Here is a 23,126-nt window from a genome sequence, read left to right as displayed (position 1 = left end):
AATCAAATAAAGGAATCTATAAGGCTTGCTGTTTCCAAGCACCATCCAAACTGAGTTTCAGCTATTTTACAAAGACTGACCAAGGATTGTAAAGCTAAAGGGGACCTTCAGTAGATGCAGTTGTAATAGCAGTGGAGCTTTTTCAAAGCAAGAATTAAATTCGCCAGCAACCCTACTCTAAAATGACTTTATGGTCAACAATCTGGGTTTTGCATTTATACTGCACATTTTTTTTTCTAGAAGAGTAGTCTGACCTATAGAATGCTTTGGTCATTCATTACCATCATTTTATCACCTATTAAAGTCCCCCAGCTCATTATGGCACAGTCCATTTGCACCTGCGCTCCTGAAGCACAGAGGGGTACACCTTACCAAATAAGGACATGTGTTATGCCGGGCAGGGATGACGTTGGACGTGAAACTGGAAAGAAAGGGTGCATGTGAGCAGCACAGTTCAGCTGCAGACCTAAAACAGAGGGGAACCACCGGCCTAATCTGGTTACATAAGAAGCCACTGAGTCTGCAGACTGCGGTAATCCTCTAAACTATTCATGTTTAACTGTCCCGCAGCGGCTCACAGTCAGGACCCACTCACAGTGCGCACACTTGTGGCTCCGTGTGGCTCCTTGCAAGGACAGAGAAGCTGTGCGGCAAGAAGTGCTGGAAGCGGATACTGATTATTAACACGTTTTCTGCAGCGGCTGCCTTGCCTCTTGCTGCAGCTGGACCGGCGGCTCGTTGCGCTGTTCGAGCCCGTGGCGATTTCGCTGACGCGCCACTATCAACGCGCCACAACCCAGGAGACGGTGAGGAAGGGCTGTGAGCGGCAGAGCGGGGCTGGACATCGGACTCATTCTTCTCCTCCTTCCTCTGCCTCTGCTGAAGAGCGCCTTTTGTCCTCTGCAAGTCCCAGTCTACGATATTTAAGCTGCGATCAAACCAGTAGCATCACCCAGACCCCTAAGCAGCGATGGAGGTACCAGGTTTGGCGCACAATATCACCAGCCCATTAAGTCCCTGCGAGGGGATGATCAAGGACCTGAGCCTGGATTCCATACAATTATGCGAAAGAGACGGTGAGTGTCTGTTATTGTGTGCAAACAGTTGGGAGGAATGCTCTTTTTGGTGTGAACTGCATTCAGAACCTGTAGTTTGGACAATGAGCATGGGCCGGTGACTCTGCAAGAAAAATGAACTGTGCCCTCGTGTGTGCAGTTAAAATAACTGAATTTATCCAAATGAATAATGAGAGGTCTTTGTTGAAATTAACTGTCTGTTCCAGCGGACTGAACGCGCACATGTCGGCAGCTGATAAGCGCCTTTATTTCAGCACCACAGGCGTGGACAGAGAAAGGCACCAACCCCGCCTATAGCTGATCAGCGCTTCTTCTCATCTTCTCTCTGAGAAAAGCTGCATTTGTTTTTCCAGTATAGCTATTTGCAGTAATTGCAATGGATTCATATATCAACATTTCACTGAATGTCTTATCAAACCCATCAGTATGGCCTCAAGCCACGTTTCTGGTCTCTTACTGACAGGCTGAAAAGTTATCAAATTCAGCAGCAGGGGAAAATAGAACACATGACTGCAGTTTTTTCAACATTACAAGAGTTCAAATCAGCCGAAATTTCTCCCCCATGAAAAATGTTTGGTGCACGAATGGGAGGAAAAGCAAGTCATCATGAGGAATAGAAAGCTAAAACATGGCTGCACCCAGAGGAGCATGCACAGGCGGTGCAGCCCCGCACACCCATCAGTGCAATTACACAGCACTGATTCCACATCTGAGGCTTGGTCACAAAGGTGCCTCTTTGGATAGATTAATTGTGTATTAATTCACTTCTAAACCTGTGAAATACGGTCATATGGAAGACATGTAAGGTCTTTCTGATTATAGTCATTTAAATTTGAATTGGCCAGAGAAGTCAGTGATTTATCTTCATTAATGCAAGCATGTGATCACAGTGCAGCCATAGTGCCACGTTTTCTCCTTTACCATAGCGGTTTCACACACTGCAACAAAACATAATGTCCTTATATTATCTCAGTGCTTTGTTGGCATCATTCTGACTCTTTCATTTCAGTAATTGTATATAGGTTGGGCTTGGTTGTGCAGCTTTTCAAACAGTGTTTAGGGTGAGTCTTGCATTTGCACCACAGTTACTTGTGTAAGTAGTAGCTACTTCTGTGTCCTTGAGACGCCCACATATTCTCTGTTTTTGTGTTGCTGTATCAACAACGTCCATGCTCTCCATAAGCTCAAAACTGGCTGTTGGGATTTAAAATATTCAGGTACTCGGATCACTTGGAAGGACAACAATTTGTGATAACTACTGATCTGAAAGCATTTATAATTTCTTATTATTTTACAACCAATGACCAAATCTTTCCTTCGATTGTTTTATTCCTCAGTTTTGGCAAATGCTTGATTTTGACAGAAACAAAAACACACACAATGCTGTTAAAAACTGTTTATCCTCTTGCAGGTTTTTTCATTTGTATCCATATTTATTAGTCTAATTATATGTAAAATCTATTATTGTAATCAGTAATTTTATTTTACTAAGGTTAAAGTTCTCTAAACCACTTTGAGGTTATATAAAAAAAACGTAATTGCACCCTCTTGATAAGTCATGAATATGAGTTGATTAAAATTGTTTCTTCTTTTTTTCTTTTTTTTCTTTGTTTTATTTAATCAGACACATTCTGGATTATTGCCAGACCTGTATGATCAATAGTTGCTTTGATATAACCTGTCTGACAGCATGAACAAGGCTAGCATTTCTAAAAAAGCAACCTATGATGCCAAATGAATAAAACTTCTCTGACCTTCAGCGGTCTGGGAATTTGTCACCAAGGCTTTTCTTTGGACTCCAACAAATCACTTTGGGAGGCATTACCCACAAACTTGAAACTATGGGGATCTTTCCCAGCAGCAGACACTTATCTTCTTTCTTTTAAGAGTATGTTGATGACTCACCAGGGTTAATCATCCTCTGGGTTGTAAAAGAAGCAGGAATCATTTCAAGGTTAGTGGTCATTGCTCAACCTTCACTGCTGAACAAAAAGACACAATGAAGGGTAGCATATTTCCTACAGAATGGTCTTATTTTCCCTTAAGAGTCTGGTAGGAAGATTTTGTTCACTGGTGGAGAAAAGCGAATATGTTTGGATGTAGTGCATTGAGATACATCAGGTAATCTAATACTATCATTTAAGCATGGTGGTGGTAGTGTGATGTCTGTGGCAGCTTTAAAGCTTGAGCACCTTGATGACTTGACATATATAACTGAACCAAAATTTCTATGTTCTACCAACATTTTCTATGCTAGAATGTCTGGCCATTGGTTCCTGACCTTATTAAATCAAAATCACCTTGGTTGCGCAGTAGGTCATCAGTCAATATAGTACCAGCATATCCATCTCTGAATGAAGTTTTGCAGTCACCATGTATATACCAAAATCTCCCTGAGTTTCTGCCCAAAAGCCCCCCCCTATCATTTTATCCCCCCTAATGTTGCTAAAATGATATAAAAGGCTTAATGGCTGTTGATACAATCAGTTAGAATATTTAATTTACAAATGATTTTAGATAAACAGGCTTATACTTTTCTCTGTGAATGAATGAAAACATTGTTTTAAAAAAATATTTTTTTATTTCTATGTCTTATATTACTATGTGTTGATTCAAAGAGAAATCTGCATGTAGGCAAAAACTTTGTTGAACCAAAGTTTATAAACACAAAGTGGCCGCTGTAGAAGCTACGTAGTTTTAGTTTGATTGTAAAAACGTCTTGTTAAAGTTTAGCCTGCATTGACTAGATAGTCAGACTCTCTCTGCCTCAAACTATCCATGTTCACCCTTTCTTGGAAACGGTGTGTCATCCCATCCAGTCGATGCAGAACGCATTCATTTCTCTTTTGGTTTCTAAATTTATCTGAATCCTATTAATATTTAATTGCCTGCATGAGAGATTTGCCTGCCTACACTGAGCCAGGGAATGAATGCATAGAGCTTTCTCATACACATGGAGGCCTGTTTGAGCTTTTCAATGCCCAGTAGGAAACAACTTGTTTCTGTGTTGCCTGTGTTAAAGATTGGGTTAAAGCTTCACTGTATTCATGTGGCTACTACATGTGTATCTTCAGCATGAGGGGTGGGGGATGTTTTAACTGAGGCTACACATGCAGGATCATTTTGTGTGAAGAATTTGAAGTCAGGCTTTGCAGAGCTCTGCTAATGAGCTCACACTGGAGCCAGATGTGTTGAAGCAGAGACGCAGCTAGAAGTTGAAGGACAAACGCCCTCAAGAACTTGAGTTTGAGACCAATGATTTATATGCAAGGATAAATATTTTTAGAAGGGCCATTCATCGATATATTTTGGTTTGATTATTTCCATCTGATTCAAAATGGCCTGTTGGATTTTGGTTCATAAAACATGACACTTCCACACAGATACGTAGATAAACAGGCCCATTTACTGTACTGATGATTCTGCCCAATACCAAGTAGCAGCATGCCTGCCTTCTGACACGATTTGAGTAAGCTAACATTTTAGATTCAGTTTTAGCAGCTGTGTGCCATGACTGTGTTGGCAAAACCTACAAATGTTATACAACCACTTAATGAATTGTTAACTTTCCCATTCATTGTAATTCAGAACATCCACTTTAGTAATAGTTATCACCCTAGCAAAGTATTGCAAAACTCCTGAGTACCTCCAGAAATTCTTGACTTCAATACGAAAAAGAAAAAATGTGTTATTTCTTTTTATTTTAATCATATGCAAACAATAAACTGCAGTTCTAAAAAATTTTGTCAGCCCCCATCTTAATCTGCTGGGGAGGGGAAAGAAAGATTTGAAAAATATATTCCTTGTTTTGTTTTTTTTTTCTTGTCTTTCTTTTTGCTTTTGTCTGCATGGCGAAAGGTGTGGGAAACAATTGACTCCATTGCAGCACATTGTTTGTCACACTCTGAAAGATGTTTTCTTGCTCACAGCATGGTTCCAATCTCAGTTTGGCCTATGGTAGGACAAAAACAACAATTGGCTTTTTTTTTTTTTAAAGGGCACTGGGTATCTGATCTGATAAATGTTAGTTTGTTCATGTTTACATTTTGGTTTTAGACTTGCATTTTGTACTTCAGATGGCTTGTCTAAGTGTTTGCTTGTGCATTCGAATTATCATCTAGCATGATTTTCCATTCCCACTATCAGAGCTCTGAAATGGAGCTCTAGTTATATGTGGTGGACATGGCAACATGGAGATCACATTAAAACTGTTCAGACAGACTGAATTGTCGATAAATTGCTGCTGAAAGGTAATACACAATACCACAAGGTGTGACTGGAACAAGTTCCTACCAGATGCATTAGGAATTAGCTGCATATGGATCTTAACAAGATTTTCATTGACATTTTTGCATCTCCAAGGACTAAACGACGCACTGAAAAAAAGGGCTGCAGACAATAAGATGCATTTGTTTGAGTTTCACTGATTTAGCTAACCACTTTAATAGCTTTCCTGCGGAGCAGACATCTCTGCATCCTGACACTTGGTGCTCTGCTGAAGCATGCAGAGCTCTCCTGGGTCATTGCAAACTCCACAGGGAGTTGCACATTTAATCAGTGCTTCTGAACTCTTAAATAAAGGCTCATAAACTGTCTCATTTAGGCTTAATCATGATGTGTTAAAACCAGCCTCCATCTTCTGTGTAGTAAAGCATTACAGTCCATAAGATGATGAGGCAAAACAACAGAAGCATGGCACAATATGTCTTTGTGGTAACATTATATGCCATCCAAATTAAACACTGTGCAAATCCAAGAGCATGGAGCCGAGGGCGTAATGCTAGCACATTAATTTAAGTCTAGATGAGGGTTCAGGCCTCCTGTGAGGGACTTAACAGTTTGCCTCTTTCTCACAGCCTGACCTTCATCTAGCTTGGCTCTCACTCCTCCATTTTTCATCCTCTACTCTCTCAGTCCCCAAAGATTTAGAGCAAGCACTAGTTTCCCACAGAGAAAGTCTGGCTTATCTTGTTTACAGTTAGTGGTTTTGATCATACAATGCTGTGAAAATTTTTTTTTTCATAATCTGAGCATTTTCAAAATTTTTTACCATTAAAACAACACGTAATTGAATTTATTTTAATTGGGATCGAATGTGATAAGAAAAGACAAAAGTAGATTGTAATTTATTTTTAGAGGGGTCACGGTCTAGTGGTTAGGGCACAAACTGCTCCCTGCTCGCCGCACAACGACAGCCCACTGCTCCCCAAGGGGACAGGTTAAATGCAGAGAGTTCATTTCGTTTCTCTGTACTTGTGACAGTGTAAAGACAATAAAAGCTGGAGGAAAAATATCAATAATTAGGTAGTGGTGTCAATAACTGATGAGATGTAGGAGCCAAATGCAAGCAGGAGGCAAGACAATCAGTACATTAGTCCAACAAATAATATATGGGACAATGATACAGAAATAAATATGACACCAAAAACAGATGGAATAACTGTGCAGTATTAACACAGGAGAAACAGAAAAAAGTGCATAAGTTAATACTTATTTTAGAATAGAGTAGAATAGAAAATCCCTTTAAGGTCCCACAAGAAGGAAATTCTAGTGTTTTTTCTCTGTGTGCCTAACATGCATAATATGTATTTAAGGTGCACCACAGTGGACATCACCCTAAAAACCCCTCTGGGTGTCAACATCATGGTGTGGGGATGCTTTTACTCCACTTGAGACTGGAAAGTTTTGTCAGGGTAGATTGGGAAAAATGGTAGTAAAATAGGGAAATCCTGGAAGGAAAATGTTTAGAAGCTGCAAGAGACTTGAGAATGATTGCAGAGATTCAGTGGATGAGAAGAACCTCACAGCCATGGTTAAGAGGATTTAGATAAACACAAAGACGTGTTAAAATTCAGTGTTCAGTCACTGTCCAGTTAAGAATACATGATTATTATTATTCAGATGTAGTCCATCTAATAAGACGGAACATACCCTAAAAAATTCTAACTACTAATGATTTACAAAGTATTAAATCATAGAGCTATGTTGCATCCTTGTTAATGAATTGTAAATTATGTATCATCTTCCTTCCAGAATAATTCTGCTCTTCCTCTATGTGGGTCCATTACCTGGATCCACAAAAAGACTGTGAAAAGTTTCAGAAGACACTCAACATCTGCCTGTATTTTAGTGTTCATATATATTTGCATAAAAGTACTGACTAATAGTCTTTGGAGGCAGTATTAGAGCACATTACTGAAGGTGTGGTGTCTTTGTATTAAGCCTCTGTTTATAAATGAATTAGGTTACAGTAGCACTGCAGTAAACAGGAGATGAATTAGTATGATGGAGTCACAGGAAGTGAAGAGGATAAAGCTTTGCTGAGTTTAGTTCTGAAGGAACAACCTCACTGTGGAAAGAAACACATTCAAAGCAAAGAAGAAAAGGAAGGATTTTGCAACAGAGAAACATTTTTATTTGTATTTGTTTTGTTTTTGTTAGTGTCCAGCACATGTTTAAGAAAAAAGAATACATTTCAACTAGATTAAATGAGCAGCACACTAAGGATTTTTCAAAAACACTTGCGAAGAAGTCTTTTGTAACCCCTTTCAGCTATATTTCAGTGTTGCTTAAGTTAGATGTTAGGGAATGATAGCAGAACTCTTTTTTTCAGACTTTGGTAAAGGTCAGCACCACCCTGTCTCAAATGGGTCTTTACAGCACTAACATCGCTGTCTGGTCAGCACTGACTTGATGCAATGCCTCCTCTCCTAGCTGTGCCTCGTCATGTCTCGAGCTGACCCCTCAGTCTGAGCCAAATTAATCAGCTCAGTGGGGTTTGGATTTAATGAGATGTGCACTTTAAATGCAGACCACCAGCAGGACAGGATGTTTTCACCAATCAACATAGAGAGGACTGGGAGTGTCCTGTAAGCTCGGAGAAGTCAGGCCAAGTGCACTCAGAGGGAGGCATGTTTATTTCATAACAAAGAGTTGCTCTACCCTTTGTGCCTTGTAAAATCTGGGAGATACATGCATAACAAATATTACATTTAGGAAAGCTGACTGTAAATGTGGGGTCATTCTAATATGAGCCTTTAATGCTCAGTCAGTGTCTTGCAAAAGACACTGACTGAAACCAACCAATTTAAGTGATCTGTTAAAGTCAATATTAAATTGTTTTTAACATTTCCTTACCAGCATATTGGAAAAGTGTGCCATGCTCTTTTATGTCCTCTCTCTGTTTAGTAAACACCTGTAGAATCCTTCCTTCTCTGCAGTTACAGTTGAAAGTCTTCTATGAAATTACTCTTCCAGCTTCACACATTCATAAACAAAGTAGTTTGGGAAACATTCTCTGGGAAATAGTTAAAACTGGATAAAGAGCACCTGTTGATATCAGTTTGCAGATCTTGTCAAAGATGGTAAAATGGATGCTGACTGAACCTGTTCTAATCTGTTTCCCCAGGGACCATTTGCAGCCCTCACAATAACAGTTTCAGAAGAATCTAATTCAAGGCTTTCCAAAATAAATGTTGACAAATTAATACAAAATTTTGATTACGGCACTTGTTTTTAAATTAACCATATTTTTAGCTTTCATTTTAATTTCATAGTAAGCAGGTTAACAAACACACTATGAGATTCAATCAAAGTGCCCCACTTAGAAAACTTATCTAAACACAGCAAGTTTTGTTTAGTATTTTTTAAATTTGAGAAACTCTGTGCTTTTATTTTAATAAAGCAAACACATGAGAACGTTTGTATCTTAGATCTACAATGATTGAATTCCTTTTACTACTGCAGTCAGACTCATTTGGTTGTTTCATTAAATTATTGCATATGTAGTTTACTGCTTAGCAGTTAAAAAAAAATCTAATCACAATTAGATTACTTTTTGCATTTCTAATAAGATAATATTATCCAGTGTTTGGGGAGGTGTGTTGGGTTGTATAAGTTTTATAGCAAACACAATGCTTTTTTTTTTTTTTGCATGTTTGCATCTTTTCCATCAAGTCCAGATCTTTGCAACTTTTCTGATCAATGCTCTACTTGACCAGACTGTCCGTTTGGGGAAGCAGATATTCAAAGCTAGAGATACACTAGAGATAAGTTATCTTTACATCTGCAAATAGTTTGTTTTCTTGATGAGGTTTGGTTCTTAGGAAACCTCAGGGTCTTTTACAGAACAGATCTAGTTACACTCAGAAAAAAAATCCTAAAGGGAGTCCAAGCACTGATGGGTGACTGCTAAGGCTGATTTTTATAATGGGTTGCACAGTTAGTTTAGGTGATTACCAATGCATGTCACCTTTCTTAGATTTTTATTTGCAGAACAGCTTTAAAAAGACGTCTTTTCTTTAATCCTCTTTTTTATTTCACCTTATAATTATCTACTGCATTGAGTTGGTGTAATAAAGGAAATCCAACAAGAAATACATTAAAGTTAATTTTGCATGGCCCTGTGGTTTACGGTCAGACGCTCTCAACCTTTAAATGTTGAATTACATTTTGGAAACAGCCTGTTGTGACCAAACGGCAGAAAATAAGTGAGGGCTTTAATTGAGTCTCATTATGAAAGGGCAGTGACTGCAAGTTTAATCTGCTTTCATTGCTCCAGCTACATAGTAGGTGTTTCAAAAGGTACCCTCTGCTTGAGAATTTTAAGAGAATCAATCTACAAAAGCTTTACTGTTTAAGAATTACTTGGAGGTGAGGTGTAGAGTGCACAAACCCAATTACGAGCCCACTCTTTTATCTCTGGCTCTTCCCGAGAACCAGCGGAGATGGATTTTCCATGCTTCAGTACTCCAGCTATTGTTAACCCTCTATAAAGCCCAGTCATATTGAACATTACCCCCGAAAAAATACTGCATTCTTGAATTTAACTCACTGCTGTGTTCAGACCCCAGAGCATACACAGAAAATGCATTGTTACCATGCCAAGTGGGCGTCTCAGAGTCCAATGTGACAAAGCTCTTATACAGCCGGGCTTTGTTTTTCCATCAGCCTCTGGGTGAACTTTGAGCTGTGTAAGAATAGGTCATAGAATATTTACCCACAGCATTTGTTAAAAGGCATTACATTTTTAGTTAAAGGGTTAATGATGGTGTGACAAAAATGAAATCCTGTCCACCTTTCAGTATATTCATAAAACAGATGAGAATAAGGTCTGCTTAGAGAGGGCAGTAGAAAAGCAGAGATACTCAATAATGCTGAGGCTCTGTGAAGCAGATGCATGCAACAGCGTGCAGAAACTGCTGTTTCCATGGCAGCATATACAGTAAGTAGCTGTGTCCCACTGTGCGTTTTGATGGCTATACTGTAAATGGTATGCGTCGAATACCTAATGCAGTATTTTTAAAAGCCCGAGTCACTACGGTGGTAGAGAAACCTGTGGGTAACAAGATGCTTTAGTTCAGGATTTAATGTTTTGAATGGTGTAGATAAAATAGTATTATTTATTATCACTATTCGGTTTAGGCAAGCAAATATTCTAAAGCAATGTGTGAATAAATGTGCTGCTCTTTGGTAACAGGGTTCCGTTTTCAATCATACAGGTAGCAAATCCCAGGATGGCAGCATGGAGGAGCTCCCTGTTCCTCAGAACATCAAAATCAGCAACATCACTTGCGACTCCTTCAAGATCTGCTGGGACATGGAGGCGCGCAGCAAAGAACGCATCACTCACTACTTTATTGACCTGAATAAGAAGGAGAACAAAAACTCAAACAAGTTCAAACACAAGGTAATGATGCTTGAGTCTGGCAGATAAACAACATTTTAAGGGAGGTTGTCACTGAGAGATGAGTCATCCAACAGGCTCTTATTACGGGCTGTGTGGCCTTTTGAAAACAAATATTGGCTCATTATTATAACAGTTTCACAAAATTATTAATTTTGTTAAAAAGAACTGAATCATCATTGCTTAAAGTGGATTTTTGGTAGTTTGTGTTAACTTTAACTGATTTTGTAACTATCTTCTTAAATAGCATGTGATGGTGATTAATTCAGCAGAGATGGTACAAGGCTTTATATTATCTTCATATCCTTCATCTAACTTGACCATTTTATAGCTTAATGAATAAAGCCACAGATTAAACAAATGTGCACTGCTGCTTGAATCAAGTTCATAAGAATTATGCAAATTTGAAAGTAGTACAAGATTTTTCTTTTACTTTTTGTAAAGATTCAGTCATCAGTTGAGAAAAGTTTACATGTGAATAATTCTGACGAGTGTTACTCTATGAGACAATTTACATGTAGAAATATACTTATTCTACAGCTCCTGGGGGCCAACTCTTGCTTTGGGGGCCCTTCCCCTGTTTTATAATGTAGTAGAAGATTCAAGACGGCTTTGTTCAAAGACCTCCAATGGGCTAGCAACATCTTCACACCTCTCTCTTTTTACACCAACAGAAAGGATCTCTTTTTAACATTTTTTAGTAAACATTATTGTTGTTTTATCTGGCTTGAACCCTTCTGCAGAGGACCTCTCCTTCTGCTTTGTTGTAGCAGGATGACTCTGTTGCTAGGCAGGAGCTGTCAGTCCAATCACTGAGCTGCTAAAGCCAACTGATACCTGTGTGGCGGGGGGCGTTGATGGGATATGACAGAGCAGTTTGAGTGTATAAATGACCTGGTCAGATGATGTGTGAATTTACAAATATCTGTGTGTAGCTAAAGCAAAAGCCAGAGACTAGCAATCTCATACTCAGTAATTTAGTCCTTTCACAATTGTCCTTCTCCCCAAACCTCTTCCCTTGCCTGTAATCCTGCTTTTCTCCTCATCAGGATGTTCCCACCAAGCTCGTAGCCAAGGCGGTCCCCCTGCCCATGACGGTCCGGGGCCACTGGTTCCTGAGCCCCCGCACAGAGTACACTGTTGCGGTCCAGACTGCATCGAAACAGACAGATGGGGACTACGCTGTCTCTGAGTGGAGCGAGATCATTGAGTTCTGTACTGCTGGTGCGTAAGAACACAAACAGACCAATTCATGTATTTTCCCTATTTTCTTCCATCAGAGCTGCCTTTCAGATTAGAAGGCTTCTGAGTGGATTACAGAAACCCACACAAAGAAAAACAATGCAGAGAAATCAAGAATATTGAAATTCTTATGTAGTGAGTTGCTGAGAGGTTCAGTCCAGAGATGGACGATGGGTGATGAGGAAATAGAGGAATGAAACAGAGGAGAGCTGCGCTATATGTCCGTGAATTCTAGTGTCGCATAACATAACAACCAAGAGGCTTAGAGCGGGGGAGGGGAGGGAATGGACAGGAGAGTGAGTGGGTGGGGTTGGGGGTGTAGTTTATCAAAGCGGGTGTGCAGGGTGGTAGAAGATAACAGCTTAAGCTGTTCGCTGCCGAGTCGCCCCTCTGCCCTCAGCTCTGGCAACCAGCAACAGTACAGACTTTGAGATTAAACATCTCATTAAATTCAGTTAAGTTAAATTTTATTGGTGTAATACAGGCGCAAAACTAAAATATTCTTAACCACAGTAAAAATCAGGAAAGACTGATTTGTAATGAATATAAGAGTGCTGGATGAGTATCAAAAAGCTCCCATGCTCAAGAAATAAACAAACAACAACATTTTAAAACAGAAATTCTCTTTTTCATTTGTTACTATTTGCTGGTCACACAGACACAGAATATTTTTATTTCCTTAGAAAAATGAAAGAAAAAAATAAAGTAATAATAATGAAGTTTAAGAGGGAGAATATTTCAGCAAAAGCGAGATTTTTCTAAAAAGCTTTCTATTTAACTGTGCCTCAGAATTTATGGATGAATCAGGCTGACTAGATCCTGATATGGTGTTAATAGCTCTGTAGTTTTCTGGTTGTCAGCTTGACAGGCTCTACTAACCCTCAAGTCACAGTGTTCTTTATTAGACATTCTGAGTCTTTTTCAGTTTTTCACAGAGAACTGATAGAACACCTATGAGGTGACAGAGCAGACTGGTGGGGAATGGAGAGTGTGGATCAATAGATGCTTTCTCTCAGCCTCCTGGGAAAGATTACCTTAGGATGTTAGAAAGAAGGCTTAAAATGATTACTGACCCTTGGATCCTGGCTGTGTAGCACTGAACCAGATGTATTCTTTTATCGAAGCTCATAAACTTCTTTTTGTTTTGTTGCTTAAACAATTTTCTTCCCAGACAGCCTCCCAAAGAGGCGAACTGATAATGAACCTCAAGATTTCGTGTTTGCTGATTGCAATTGGTGTGATTCTGTTGGTTGCTTCAAGAAATCATCTAAAGCAGTTTGGAGTGTGAAGAGATATTCCTTTAATTCTGATGTTTCATAATCAAAGTGAAAAGTGTTTTGTTTGCAAGAGATAGGGAAAAAAGAGATGGATAGATGGAATTAGGGCTTTATCTGCTGTAATATGTGCACAGCTCTATCTCATGGCAAATTAGAAGGTGAGCAAAAAAGAAAATCTCACCTAGTCAAAAGATATCGATCATGACTGAAATAAAGAAATCCTGGCAACCATCGACTGAAATGAGCTTCATCTGTATGCTGGCTTGGAGGAAAAATTTCATCAGACTCAATGCCTGCAATAATTTCCAGAATATCTTTTGAACAAAGTGAAACAAGTCTCTCTGAAATCACTCGAATACCCCACAAGATGAGTGGCTACAAAGTAATATTGTACATGTTTATTTTGATTCTCTGGTGATGTATTTCCTTAATAAACTTCCTTGCATGATTTTGTTTACAGATCCAGTGGTATGTAGCCCACATTTAATGTGACAGTGAGATTAATTAAAGCTGGTTCATCAGGGGTTTGTGTGATCAACCTTTTTGCCAGAAAGATTTAACATATTTGTGAGGCTTCGACAGTACCGGTTTGGCTCTCCCTCCAAAAGTTACTCCATAATCTGAGGAGAGCTCAGAGTGGAGCTGCTGGCCCTTCAAATCAAATGGATTCACCTGAGGTGCTTCAGGAATCTAGTAAACAAGGCATCTTCCCTTTAGATAAAGCCTTGCACAGTTGGCAAATACCTTAGGTGAACAATATTGAAAGGATGGGTGGTGCCTCCTTTATATTAGGTTTTGAAACAGATAAAAAAAGCAGTTTATATAGGAGAGAAGTGAGGTCAACATTTTTAATGTCCTTGCTTTTTAGAAAAATCCTTTTATATATGTCAATAAACGAACAAAAATGTATTATCAAAAAGTGTAATCAGACTTAAACATAGTGTCCACTATGGCAACAATCAGGTTTAAAAAAAAAAATCTAGTTCTTGGATTAAAAGTAAAAACAAATCAGCATTTGTCTTGAAGCGCTTGTTTGTGGGATGTGTTTTGGGCTTATGAGATGGAGAATTCCCTTCATTATTTTGACTTGTAACCACACTCAATTAGGAAAAGAGACCCTGATGTGGTGCGAGAGCGTAGAATCACATTACAAGATTTGAATAAATGTTTTTTTAACAATGGGGAAGAGAAAATTAAGTGGGGAATAATTGCATTATCCTTTCTTCTTTGGGAATGCAAACATTGTCTTAATTATAAGTGAATAGTCAACATAAATTACTAAAAAATGCAGATCTAATTCAATTCAATTCAGTTTACTTATTTAGCACCACTTCACAACACATGTCACCTTAAGGCACTTTATAGAGACTATTCAACCAGATCAAACTGTCAGATCAGTTCAAAGTTTTCTAAGGAAAACCAGCTGATTGCATATACCGTATTTTCACGACCATAAGGCGCACCGTACTAAAAGGCGCACTCTCAGTTATGTGTCCCATTTCTGTATTTAACACACACATAAGGCGCACCGGACTATAGGGCGCGTTTTTTATATACAGGTACATGTCCTCTACTACCTTTAAATACCTCTACTGCGTATTTAAAAATACAGCGGGGGCAAAACTGAGTATGACTGTGCTTTATTCATGTATTTATTACAAAGTATTAATCAAACCTGGGAGCTGACCGTGAGACAGACACATCTCAGATGACACAGCGCTGTGATCACTCCTAAATTAACTTAAAATCCTGAAACCTGCCGACGGAATTTGTTCGCTTTTATTACCGGTATCCTGGTGCCTGCAGTTTAAATTATTTAGATGAAAAACACCTGCCAGCCACTGCATGAACCCGGAGGATACCCGGCCTAGAGGCTGCTGTTGAACGGATTTCTACTGTCGGTGTACCGCTGGTATGTGGGGGTCTGAGCGCCCCTGACAGAAATAGATAATCTGGATGAACTGACTGCAATTATTAAGTTTTCAGGTGGACTTTCTCACTTAAAAACATATTAAAACTACTTTATTCCCACTGATCACAGCAAATATAGCTGCAAGATTTAGATTATTTAGATGAAAAAACACCTGCCAGCCACCGCGGTGAAGAGGAGGAGACCCGCCCAGAGGCTGCTGTTGAATTAAGTTTTCAGGGAGAAAAATACAGCGGGAGCAAAACTGAGTATGATTGTGCTTTATTCATGTATTTATTACAAAGTATTAATCAAACCCATCAAAGTCATCATCCTCTGTTTCTGAATAAAACAGCTGCGCTAAATCAGACATGCTAATTTACCCTTCTTCGCTGTCAGTCACTTTCCGTGCAGCGCGGCTCCTCAGAAATAATGCCGGCTTTTGCGAAAGCTTGAACAACAGAGCCAGCAGACACGTTAGTCCAAGCATCAACAATCCATCCGCTAACTGTGGCGTAACTTGCCCGGCGCTGCCTTCCACTTATCCTGAAACTGTGGTCTCTGTCGGTCATCCATCGCTCCCACGCCGCTCGCAGCCTTACTTTGAACGGCTGGTTCACACCGATGTCGAGCGGTGGAAGTTCCTTTGTCAGACCCCCGAGATAACGGCGAGCACAGCGTTTATTTTTTTTCACCATGTTTTTCACATCAGCTGTGAGATGGGCACGCATGGAGTCACATACACTATATTGCCAAAAGTATTTGCTCACCCATCCAAATTATTGGAATCAGGTGTTCCAATCACTTCCATGGCCACAGGTGTATAAATTCAAGCACCTAGGCATGCAGACTGTTTTTACAAACATTTGTGAAAGAATGGGTCGCTCTCAGGAGCTCAGTGAATTCCAGCGTGGAACTGTGATAGGATGCCACCTGTGCAACAAATCCAGTCGTGAAATTTCCTCGCTCCTAAATATTCCACAGTCAACTGTCAGCTGTATTATAAGAAAATGGAAGTGTTTGGGAACGACAGCAACTCAGCCACGAAGTGGTAGGCCACGTAAACTGACGGAGCGGGGTCAGCGGATGCTGAAGCGCATAGTGCGAAGAGGTCGCCAACTTTCTGCAGAGTCAATCACTACAGACCTCCAAACTTCATGTGGCCTTCAGATTAGCTCAAGAACAGTGCGCAGAGAGCTTCATGGAATGGGTTTCCATGGTCGAGCAGCTGCATCCAAGCCATACATCACCAAGTGCAATGCAAAGCGTCGGATGCGGTGGTGTAAAGCACGCCGCCACTGGACTCTAGAGCAGTGGAGACGCGTTCTCTGGAGTGACGAATCGCGCTTCTCCATCTGGCAATCTGATGGACGGGTCTGGGTTTGGCGGTTGCCAGGAGAACGGTACTTGTCTGACTGCATTGTGCCAAGTGTAAAGTTTGGTGGAGGGGGGATTATGGTGTGGGGTTGTTTTTCAGGAGCTGGGCTTGGCCCCTTAGTTCCAGTGAAAGGAACTCTGAATGCTTCAGCATACCAAGACATTTTGGACAATTCCATGCTCCCAACTTTGTGGGAACAGTTTGGAGCTGGCCCCTTCCTCTTCCAACATGACTGTGCACCAGTGCACAAAGCAAGGTCCATAAAGACATGGATGACAGAGTCTGGTGTGGATGAACTTGACTGGCCTGCACAGAGTCCTGACCTCAACCCGATAGAACACCTTTGGGATGAATTAGAGCGGAGACTGAGAGCCAGGCCTTCTCGTCCAACATCAGTGTGCGACCTCACAAATGCGCTTCTGGAAGAATGGTCCAAAATTCCCATAAACACACTCCTAAACCTTGTGGACAGCCTTCCCAGAAGAGTTGAAGCTGTTCTAGCTGCAAAGGGTGGACCGACGTCATATTGAACCCTATGGATTAGGAACGGGATGTCACTTAAGCTCATATGTGAGTCAAGGCAGGTGAGCAAATACTTTTGGCAATATAGTGTATTAAAAGCGATGGTGATGCGTGGAAAAAAGCACCTGTTCTCCTCACATACACCTGCCTCAGCCACTCTTTCATCATCTCCTCATCCATCCAGCCCTTTCATTTGCTTTAAAATCATATGTCATCAGAGCGATGTGTCTGTCTTGCTGTCAGCTCCCAGATCAGCTTCTCTGATTGGTTGATGCGGCGCTTCCAGCAGCAAAACTTCAATTTTTTCCATCTCGAGCAGCAGCAGCGCGTTGGCGGCGCGCTCCCGACTCGCTGCGCCTGCTGCCTTAAAACGCGCTGCGGGACCTTTTGCTGCGTCTATACGCTCGTCAACCGTTGACTTTGCATGTAAACTTGCTGCTTCTGCTGCACCTGGTTCACAGCGAGCACAGCATTAATTTGTTTCACCATGTTTTTCACACCAGCTGTGAGATGGGCACGCATGGAGTCACATATTAACAGCGATGGTGATGAGTGGAAAAAAAACACCTGGTCTCCTTACATTCAGCCACTCTTTCATCATCTCCTCAATGAGGTGGTCTCAAAAGTCGCAGTTGCAACACACATAGGGCGCACCGCACCATAGGGCGCACCGCACATTTTGAGGGAAAAAAAAGACGTTTATGTGCGCCTTATAGTCGTGAAAATACGGTACTCATTGACTCTGCAGCAATCCTTCACACCAAGCATGCTTGTGGCGACAGTGGAGAGAAAAAACTCTCGTTTAACAAAAAGAAATCTCCAGCAGATCCAGGCTCAGTGTGAGCGACCATCTGCCGAGGCCGACCGGAGTTCAAGGAGACAGAAGCCGGCATACAGAAAGAAGCAAAGATACAAAAGTCGACTGCCAACCAGCTCCACATGCAAACCCATCCATGATCCACACAGCCAGGCAGACGAGAACCAAGCCAGCTTCCATGTCAGAGGATGAAAGAGAACACACACAGTTAGTAATAGTAAGAGAAACAGGACAACACTGGAGAAACAGGCCAAGCTCCAACATCTATAAACAAAAGTGTTGATGGCAGCACCACAGCTGATATTTCTCTCCAGTATGGTGTCACAGCAAAATGGGAAAATACCAGATGAAGCTATTATAATGGGAAAAAACAAGATAGACCATAACGTTAGAGAATGAACTAACAAACACTGCAGAAATGAGACAGTAGAGATAGAAGCAGAGTGATGAAAAGGGTCCCTATGTCCTCCAGCAGTCTAAGCCTATATCAGCATAACTATAGAGATAACACTGGATAACCTGAGCCACTCTAACTATAAGCATTGTCAAAAAGGAAAGCCTTCAATTTTAAGCCTTGCCTTAAAAGTAGACATGGTGTCTGCCTAAAAGATCTACCTCGCATTTCACTTTTAGAAATTCTAGGAACCACTAGTAAACCTGCAGATTGAGAGCAAAGTGCTCTGTTAGGAACATAAGGAAGAATCATATCTCCGATGTAAGATGGAGGTTGGTGATTTAAGGCTTTATATGTGAGAAGGAGGATTTTAAATTCTATTCTGGATTTAACAGGAAGCCAATGAAGAGAAGCTGAGATAGGAGAGATATGATCTCTCGTTTTTAATTTTCATCAGAACTCTGGCTGCAGCATTTTTAATCGGCTGAAGGCTTTTAACTACAGTACTGTATAGTCTGTGGATTTCCTTTTAGTAAATAATTATAATAGTTCAGAACTGAAGAAACAAATACATGGACTAATTTCTCAGCATCGTCCCTGGACAAGATACTTCTAATTTTTGCAATATTCTGAAATGAAGAAAATTCGCTCTTTGTTGTTCCCTTAATTCTAAAAAAAAAATGATCAAGCCCTTCTAAAAGAATGTTAGCATTGAACATATCAAATGCAGAACTGAGATCTTACTGGTCCATTACCTGTTTATAGATATGTTTAAGATTTGTTTTGTTTTACTAATAAAAGTTTGATTCTTTCCCAGATTACTCTACAGTGCATCTAAACCAGCTGTTGGAGAAGGCAGAGGTCATTGCTGGGCGGATGCTGCGCTTCTCTGTCTTCTACAGGAACCAGCATAAAGAGTACTTTGATCATGCTAGGTGGGCATCGCTATAATATCATCCTTTATACATTTATATGACATTGTGTCATCATTTTCTTTCTTTCTCATTCGTTTCTTCTGGATCAATCATACTTTATTAACATCATGAAAGTCTTTAACAAGGTGACCCTGAATAAAAGAAGATAGAGTTCTTTATATGTTCAATTATTGATATGCAACTCACTCAAATCCCTTAAAGCTAGTGTTGGATTGCAATCTCCATTGAAGCATTCTTCTGTTATAGAAGCTAGCTCCCTCGAAGACTTAAATCTCAAAAAATCTTTTTTTTTTTTTTTTTGATATTGCAAGGATGCAGACTGTTCTGCATGTTTAGCCATTACTATAGAAACCATTTCCTGTACAAACAGCACGATGACCTCCTAATTTTACTTTAAAGTGTTTCTCTCCAGCTGCTTTAGGTAAATAAATTACCATTAGTTGTGAAGCATTTTAATTACTTCCATAAATTTAAAGATGTCACATTAATCTACAGTAGAATAGAGCCCAATATTTCTGGAAATGTATTTTCACATTAAAACAACCATAGATACAAGATTGTTTTCACCCCCGGATGTTCGTTGTGAAAGCAAACCCACGGCAACGCTTAGCCACACATAGTTGGCAGAGAGATTTTCCAAAACGTCATTCCTATTTTCTTCTCCTGTTTTCTTACCATGGGATTGCTGACGGGAATTGCTTCCAGTTATACAACAGTTTCTTTACTTAAGCTGCAGCTTCTGAGCACTCTTTTGTCTGCTGTGTATAACATGATGTCATTCCTCCTTCCCTTTTTTTTTTCTTTTGCTGAGTTGCAGCTGAATCAGTTCATGGAAAGCAATTCTGGTAAACTGCCCCATCATGTGGGGATTACTAGAACTGACAATCCCCGGTGAGGAGATGGAAATATTTCATTATTCCCTCTAAAAAAAAAACAGAGTTTTAATTACATAACAATGATTCTTTGTGGAATTTACCCTGTTATATTAAATGTTTGTTAGAATTGAAACTGCTTATATTTTTGGGTGTGGTTTAGTCATTCTGTCAAAAGATGTATTTGTACATCATATTATAGTAATATTAGCTGGTAACTTTTTCATTCCAGATCTCTTTGACTTTAGGAAAACTTTTTCATCTTTTGTCATACTACAACCACAAGATTTAAAGTATTTTATTGGGATTTTACACCATAGGTCAACACAGTTATGTTAAGCTGCAGTAGAAAGAAAATATAAAAAAAAATGGGATATGCATTGTATTTAGCTGTACTGCACATAAAGCTCTACTGTACATAAAGCCAGATTAATCGATTTGTCTGATTGGTTAGTCTGAGTCCAAAACAAGGATTTTTTTCTGCAAAGGCCTAAGTTTGTGACTGCTAAACATACTGATTAAAAGTACAGCTATTCTGTGAAGGCTTTGAGGGTTCTGCAAAAAAAAAAAAGATATGTGAACAAACAGCATCACAGAGATCAAAGAACATATCAGGTATGACATAATAAAGATAAGGACAAGTCCAACCATTGGTTGAGGAAGACTATTATATAAAAAAGCCCCAATGGTAACTGTAGGGAAGCTAAAGATATCTACAGCCCAGGTGGGATAATCTTTAACAAACTAGTCATGCCATCCTTAAATTCAACATAAGGAAAAAGGTTCTGATGTCCACTATGTTCATTTTGACTTTATATAGAAGCAGAGCAAAAACCCTGCATGTTATCCTGGTAAAATTACTTCAGAAATAAGAAATTGTTCACCTTTCAGGAGGACAACTTTAAACACACATGTGGAGCTACAATGGAGTAATTTAGAACAAAGCACACTGATGGTTTTGGAGGCTCAGATTAAAGTCTGGATCTAAATTCAATGAGGAATCATTTGAAAGGCCTTAAAGCTGCTGTAAACAGATGCTCCCAATTTGGTCTGACTTATAAAGCTGTAGAGACATGCTTCAAAAGATTCTATTCATATCATAACACAAAATAATCCTGAAAAGCAGGTATCACTTTTCAAACATGTGCAATTGTATTATATATCTGTATAATATATATATATGATACAAACTTTTGATACAATTCCAACAAATAGGTATTTAAAAACAGACAAAAATGGTTAAGAATTACAAGAAATAAAAACAACTGTGTTGCAGATTCTGAGGGAAAATTAGCAAAAGCTAAACCGATTTTGTTCCAAACTCCAGGGAGGAGCAGGAGAACCGGATGCTGCCATCAGTGAAAGATAACAGTGGCAGTCACGGCTCACCCATCAGCGGCAAGCTGGAGGGAATCTTCTTCAGCTGCAACACAGAGTTCAACACTGGAAAGCCTCCACAGGACTCGCCCTATGGTCGCCTTCGTTTTGAGGTCCAGGCAGACGCGCTCTTCAACCCCGACACCAATCTCTACTTTGGAGACTTCTACTGCATGTACACAGCCTACCACTACGTCATCCTTGTTCTGGCTCCGAAGGGCTCCACGGGCGACGACTTCTGCAAGCAGAGGCTTCCTGCCCTCGACATCGGAAACAACCGCTTCCTGACCTGCAAGCAGAATGAAGATGGCAGTCTGGTGTTTCACCACGCCCAGGATGTCATCTTGGAGGTGATCTACACTGAGCCTGTGGACCTGGCTCTGGGCACGGTGGAGGAGATCAGCGGGCACCAGCTGATGAGTCTCTCCACAGTTAACGCCAAGAAAGACCCCAGCTGCAAGACCTGCAACATAAGCGTGGGACGCTAAAAGAGGGGGTGAATGTCCCAAAGGGGCGAGAAGACTTAATTTAACTGACCCCATCCACAAAAACAAAGGAAGGCCATGTGAATATAAACACATGCTTGAAGCAGCAGATTTAAAAGGCCCATTACTCTCCTCCATATCTGAAACCCTAATTTCTCAAAGATTAAAAGACAAAAAAGGGAAAGTTGAAACTCTTAATCATTATCATCTAAATAAGGGTAAAAAAAAATTAGATCCTTCTATCAGTCAGCTGATATTTACATCCTGACCAAACCCTTTAACTACATTTAAAAATGCTTCTTTTAAACTTTCTGCTTCTTTTATCCACCTTAAATGACCAGTCTTAGCCTCGGTGTTACTGATGCACTATTTACTAGCAATTTAGACTCTAAATTGACTGTATTTTCTGATTAATATAGCATTACATCTGAATCATGAAGCTGATTCAGACCTTTATTAACCTCCTACTAGTGGCATGGACCGGTACTACAGCTTTCTAGGGCTCCAAAACTCATCATCAGTTCATTTAAATTTCTTTCATACCAAAGGAATTAAAAACCAGACATTAAATCGCTGTGGGATTTGAACCGTACTAATGCAACAGTCTCTGAGTGTGTCTTTGGTGACCAACTGTGAGCAATTTGTTAACTTTGAAGAAAAAAAAAAAAGCATGATGCAATTTTGTGCAGCATGAGTGTTAAAGCTGCCAGCACCTTTATCATAGAAACTTTCTCCGTAACATTCGCTCTTATTTCATCATCAGTGAAAAAAAAGTAGAGCCATGAAATGTGTTTTTTGCAGAGGAAATGTGAAAAAATATTTATTTTTTTATCAATGCACTCATATACATTTATATATATATAATTATATTCATATATATATAGATAGATGGATATAGATACATAGAAAAATATATAAACCAGAAGTGCACAATTTCAGAAGCCCATATCCTTGTTAAAATAAACATTTAAAGGGGGAGGGATTGACTTCATATAGGCATAAAAAAGGGGGAGGTCAATGCAAACTTTAAAAACAACTTGCACTATGATGTCTGCATTCACTAAATACATTTCAATTTAACATTAAAATTGGACAAACATTATTTAGAAGACCCATCAAAATGCATATCATAGCACAATGTAGGGCAACAAACTGAC

At 39.7% G+C, this 23,126-nt stretch overlaps 1 protein-coding gene across 1 annotated transcript; it reads left to right on the top strand.

Annotated features, from left to right (window-relative positions):
* The first annotated feature begins 424 nt into the window (after positions 1 to 424).
* Positions 425 to 22,663, top strand: LOC119789106 (phytanoyl-CoA hydroxylase-interacting protein-like). The gene is made up of 5 exons (XM_038293880.1): positions 425 to 1,076; positions 10,577 to 10,764; positions 11,811 to 11,985; positions 19,118 to 19,235; positions 21,435 to 22,663. The coding sequence occupies exons 1-5, from the start codon at positions 971 to 973 to the stop codon at positions 21,970 to 21,972; spliced, it is 1,125 nt and encodes a 374-aa protein (XP_038149808.1). The 5' UTR covers positions 425 to 970; the 3' UTR covers positions 21,973 to 22,663.
* The last annotated feature ends 463 nt before the right edge of the window (positions 22,664 to 23,126 follow it).

The sequence above is a fragment of the Cyprinodon tularosa genome, unplaced genomic scaffold (genome assembly GCF_016077235.1).
Source record: "Cyprinodon tularosa strain WSP-4 unplaced genomic scaffold, ASM1607723v1 ctg331, whole genome shotgun sequence".
Classification (NCBI taxonomy): domain Eukaryota; kingdom Metazoa; phylum Chordata; class Actinopteri; order Cyprinodontiformes; family Cyprinodontidae; genus Cyprinodon; species Cyprinodon tularosa.
Note: the sequence above shows the minus strand (reverse complement) of the source record. Positions and strands in the feature narration are given on the sequence as shown.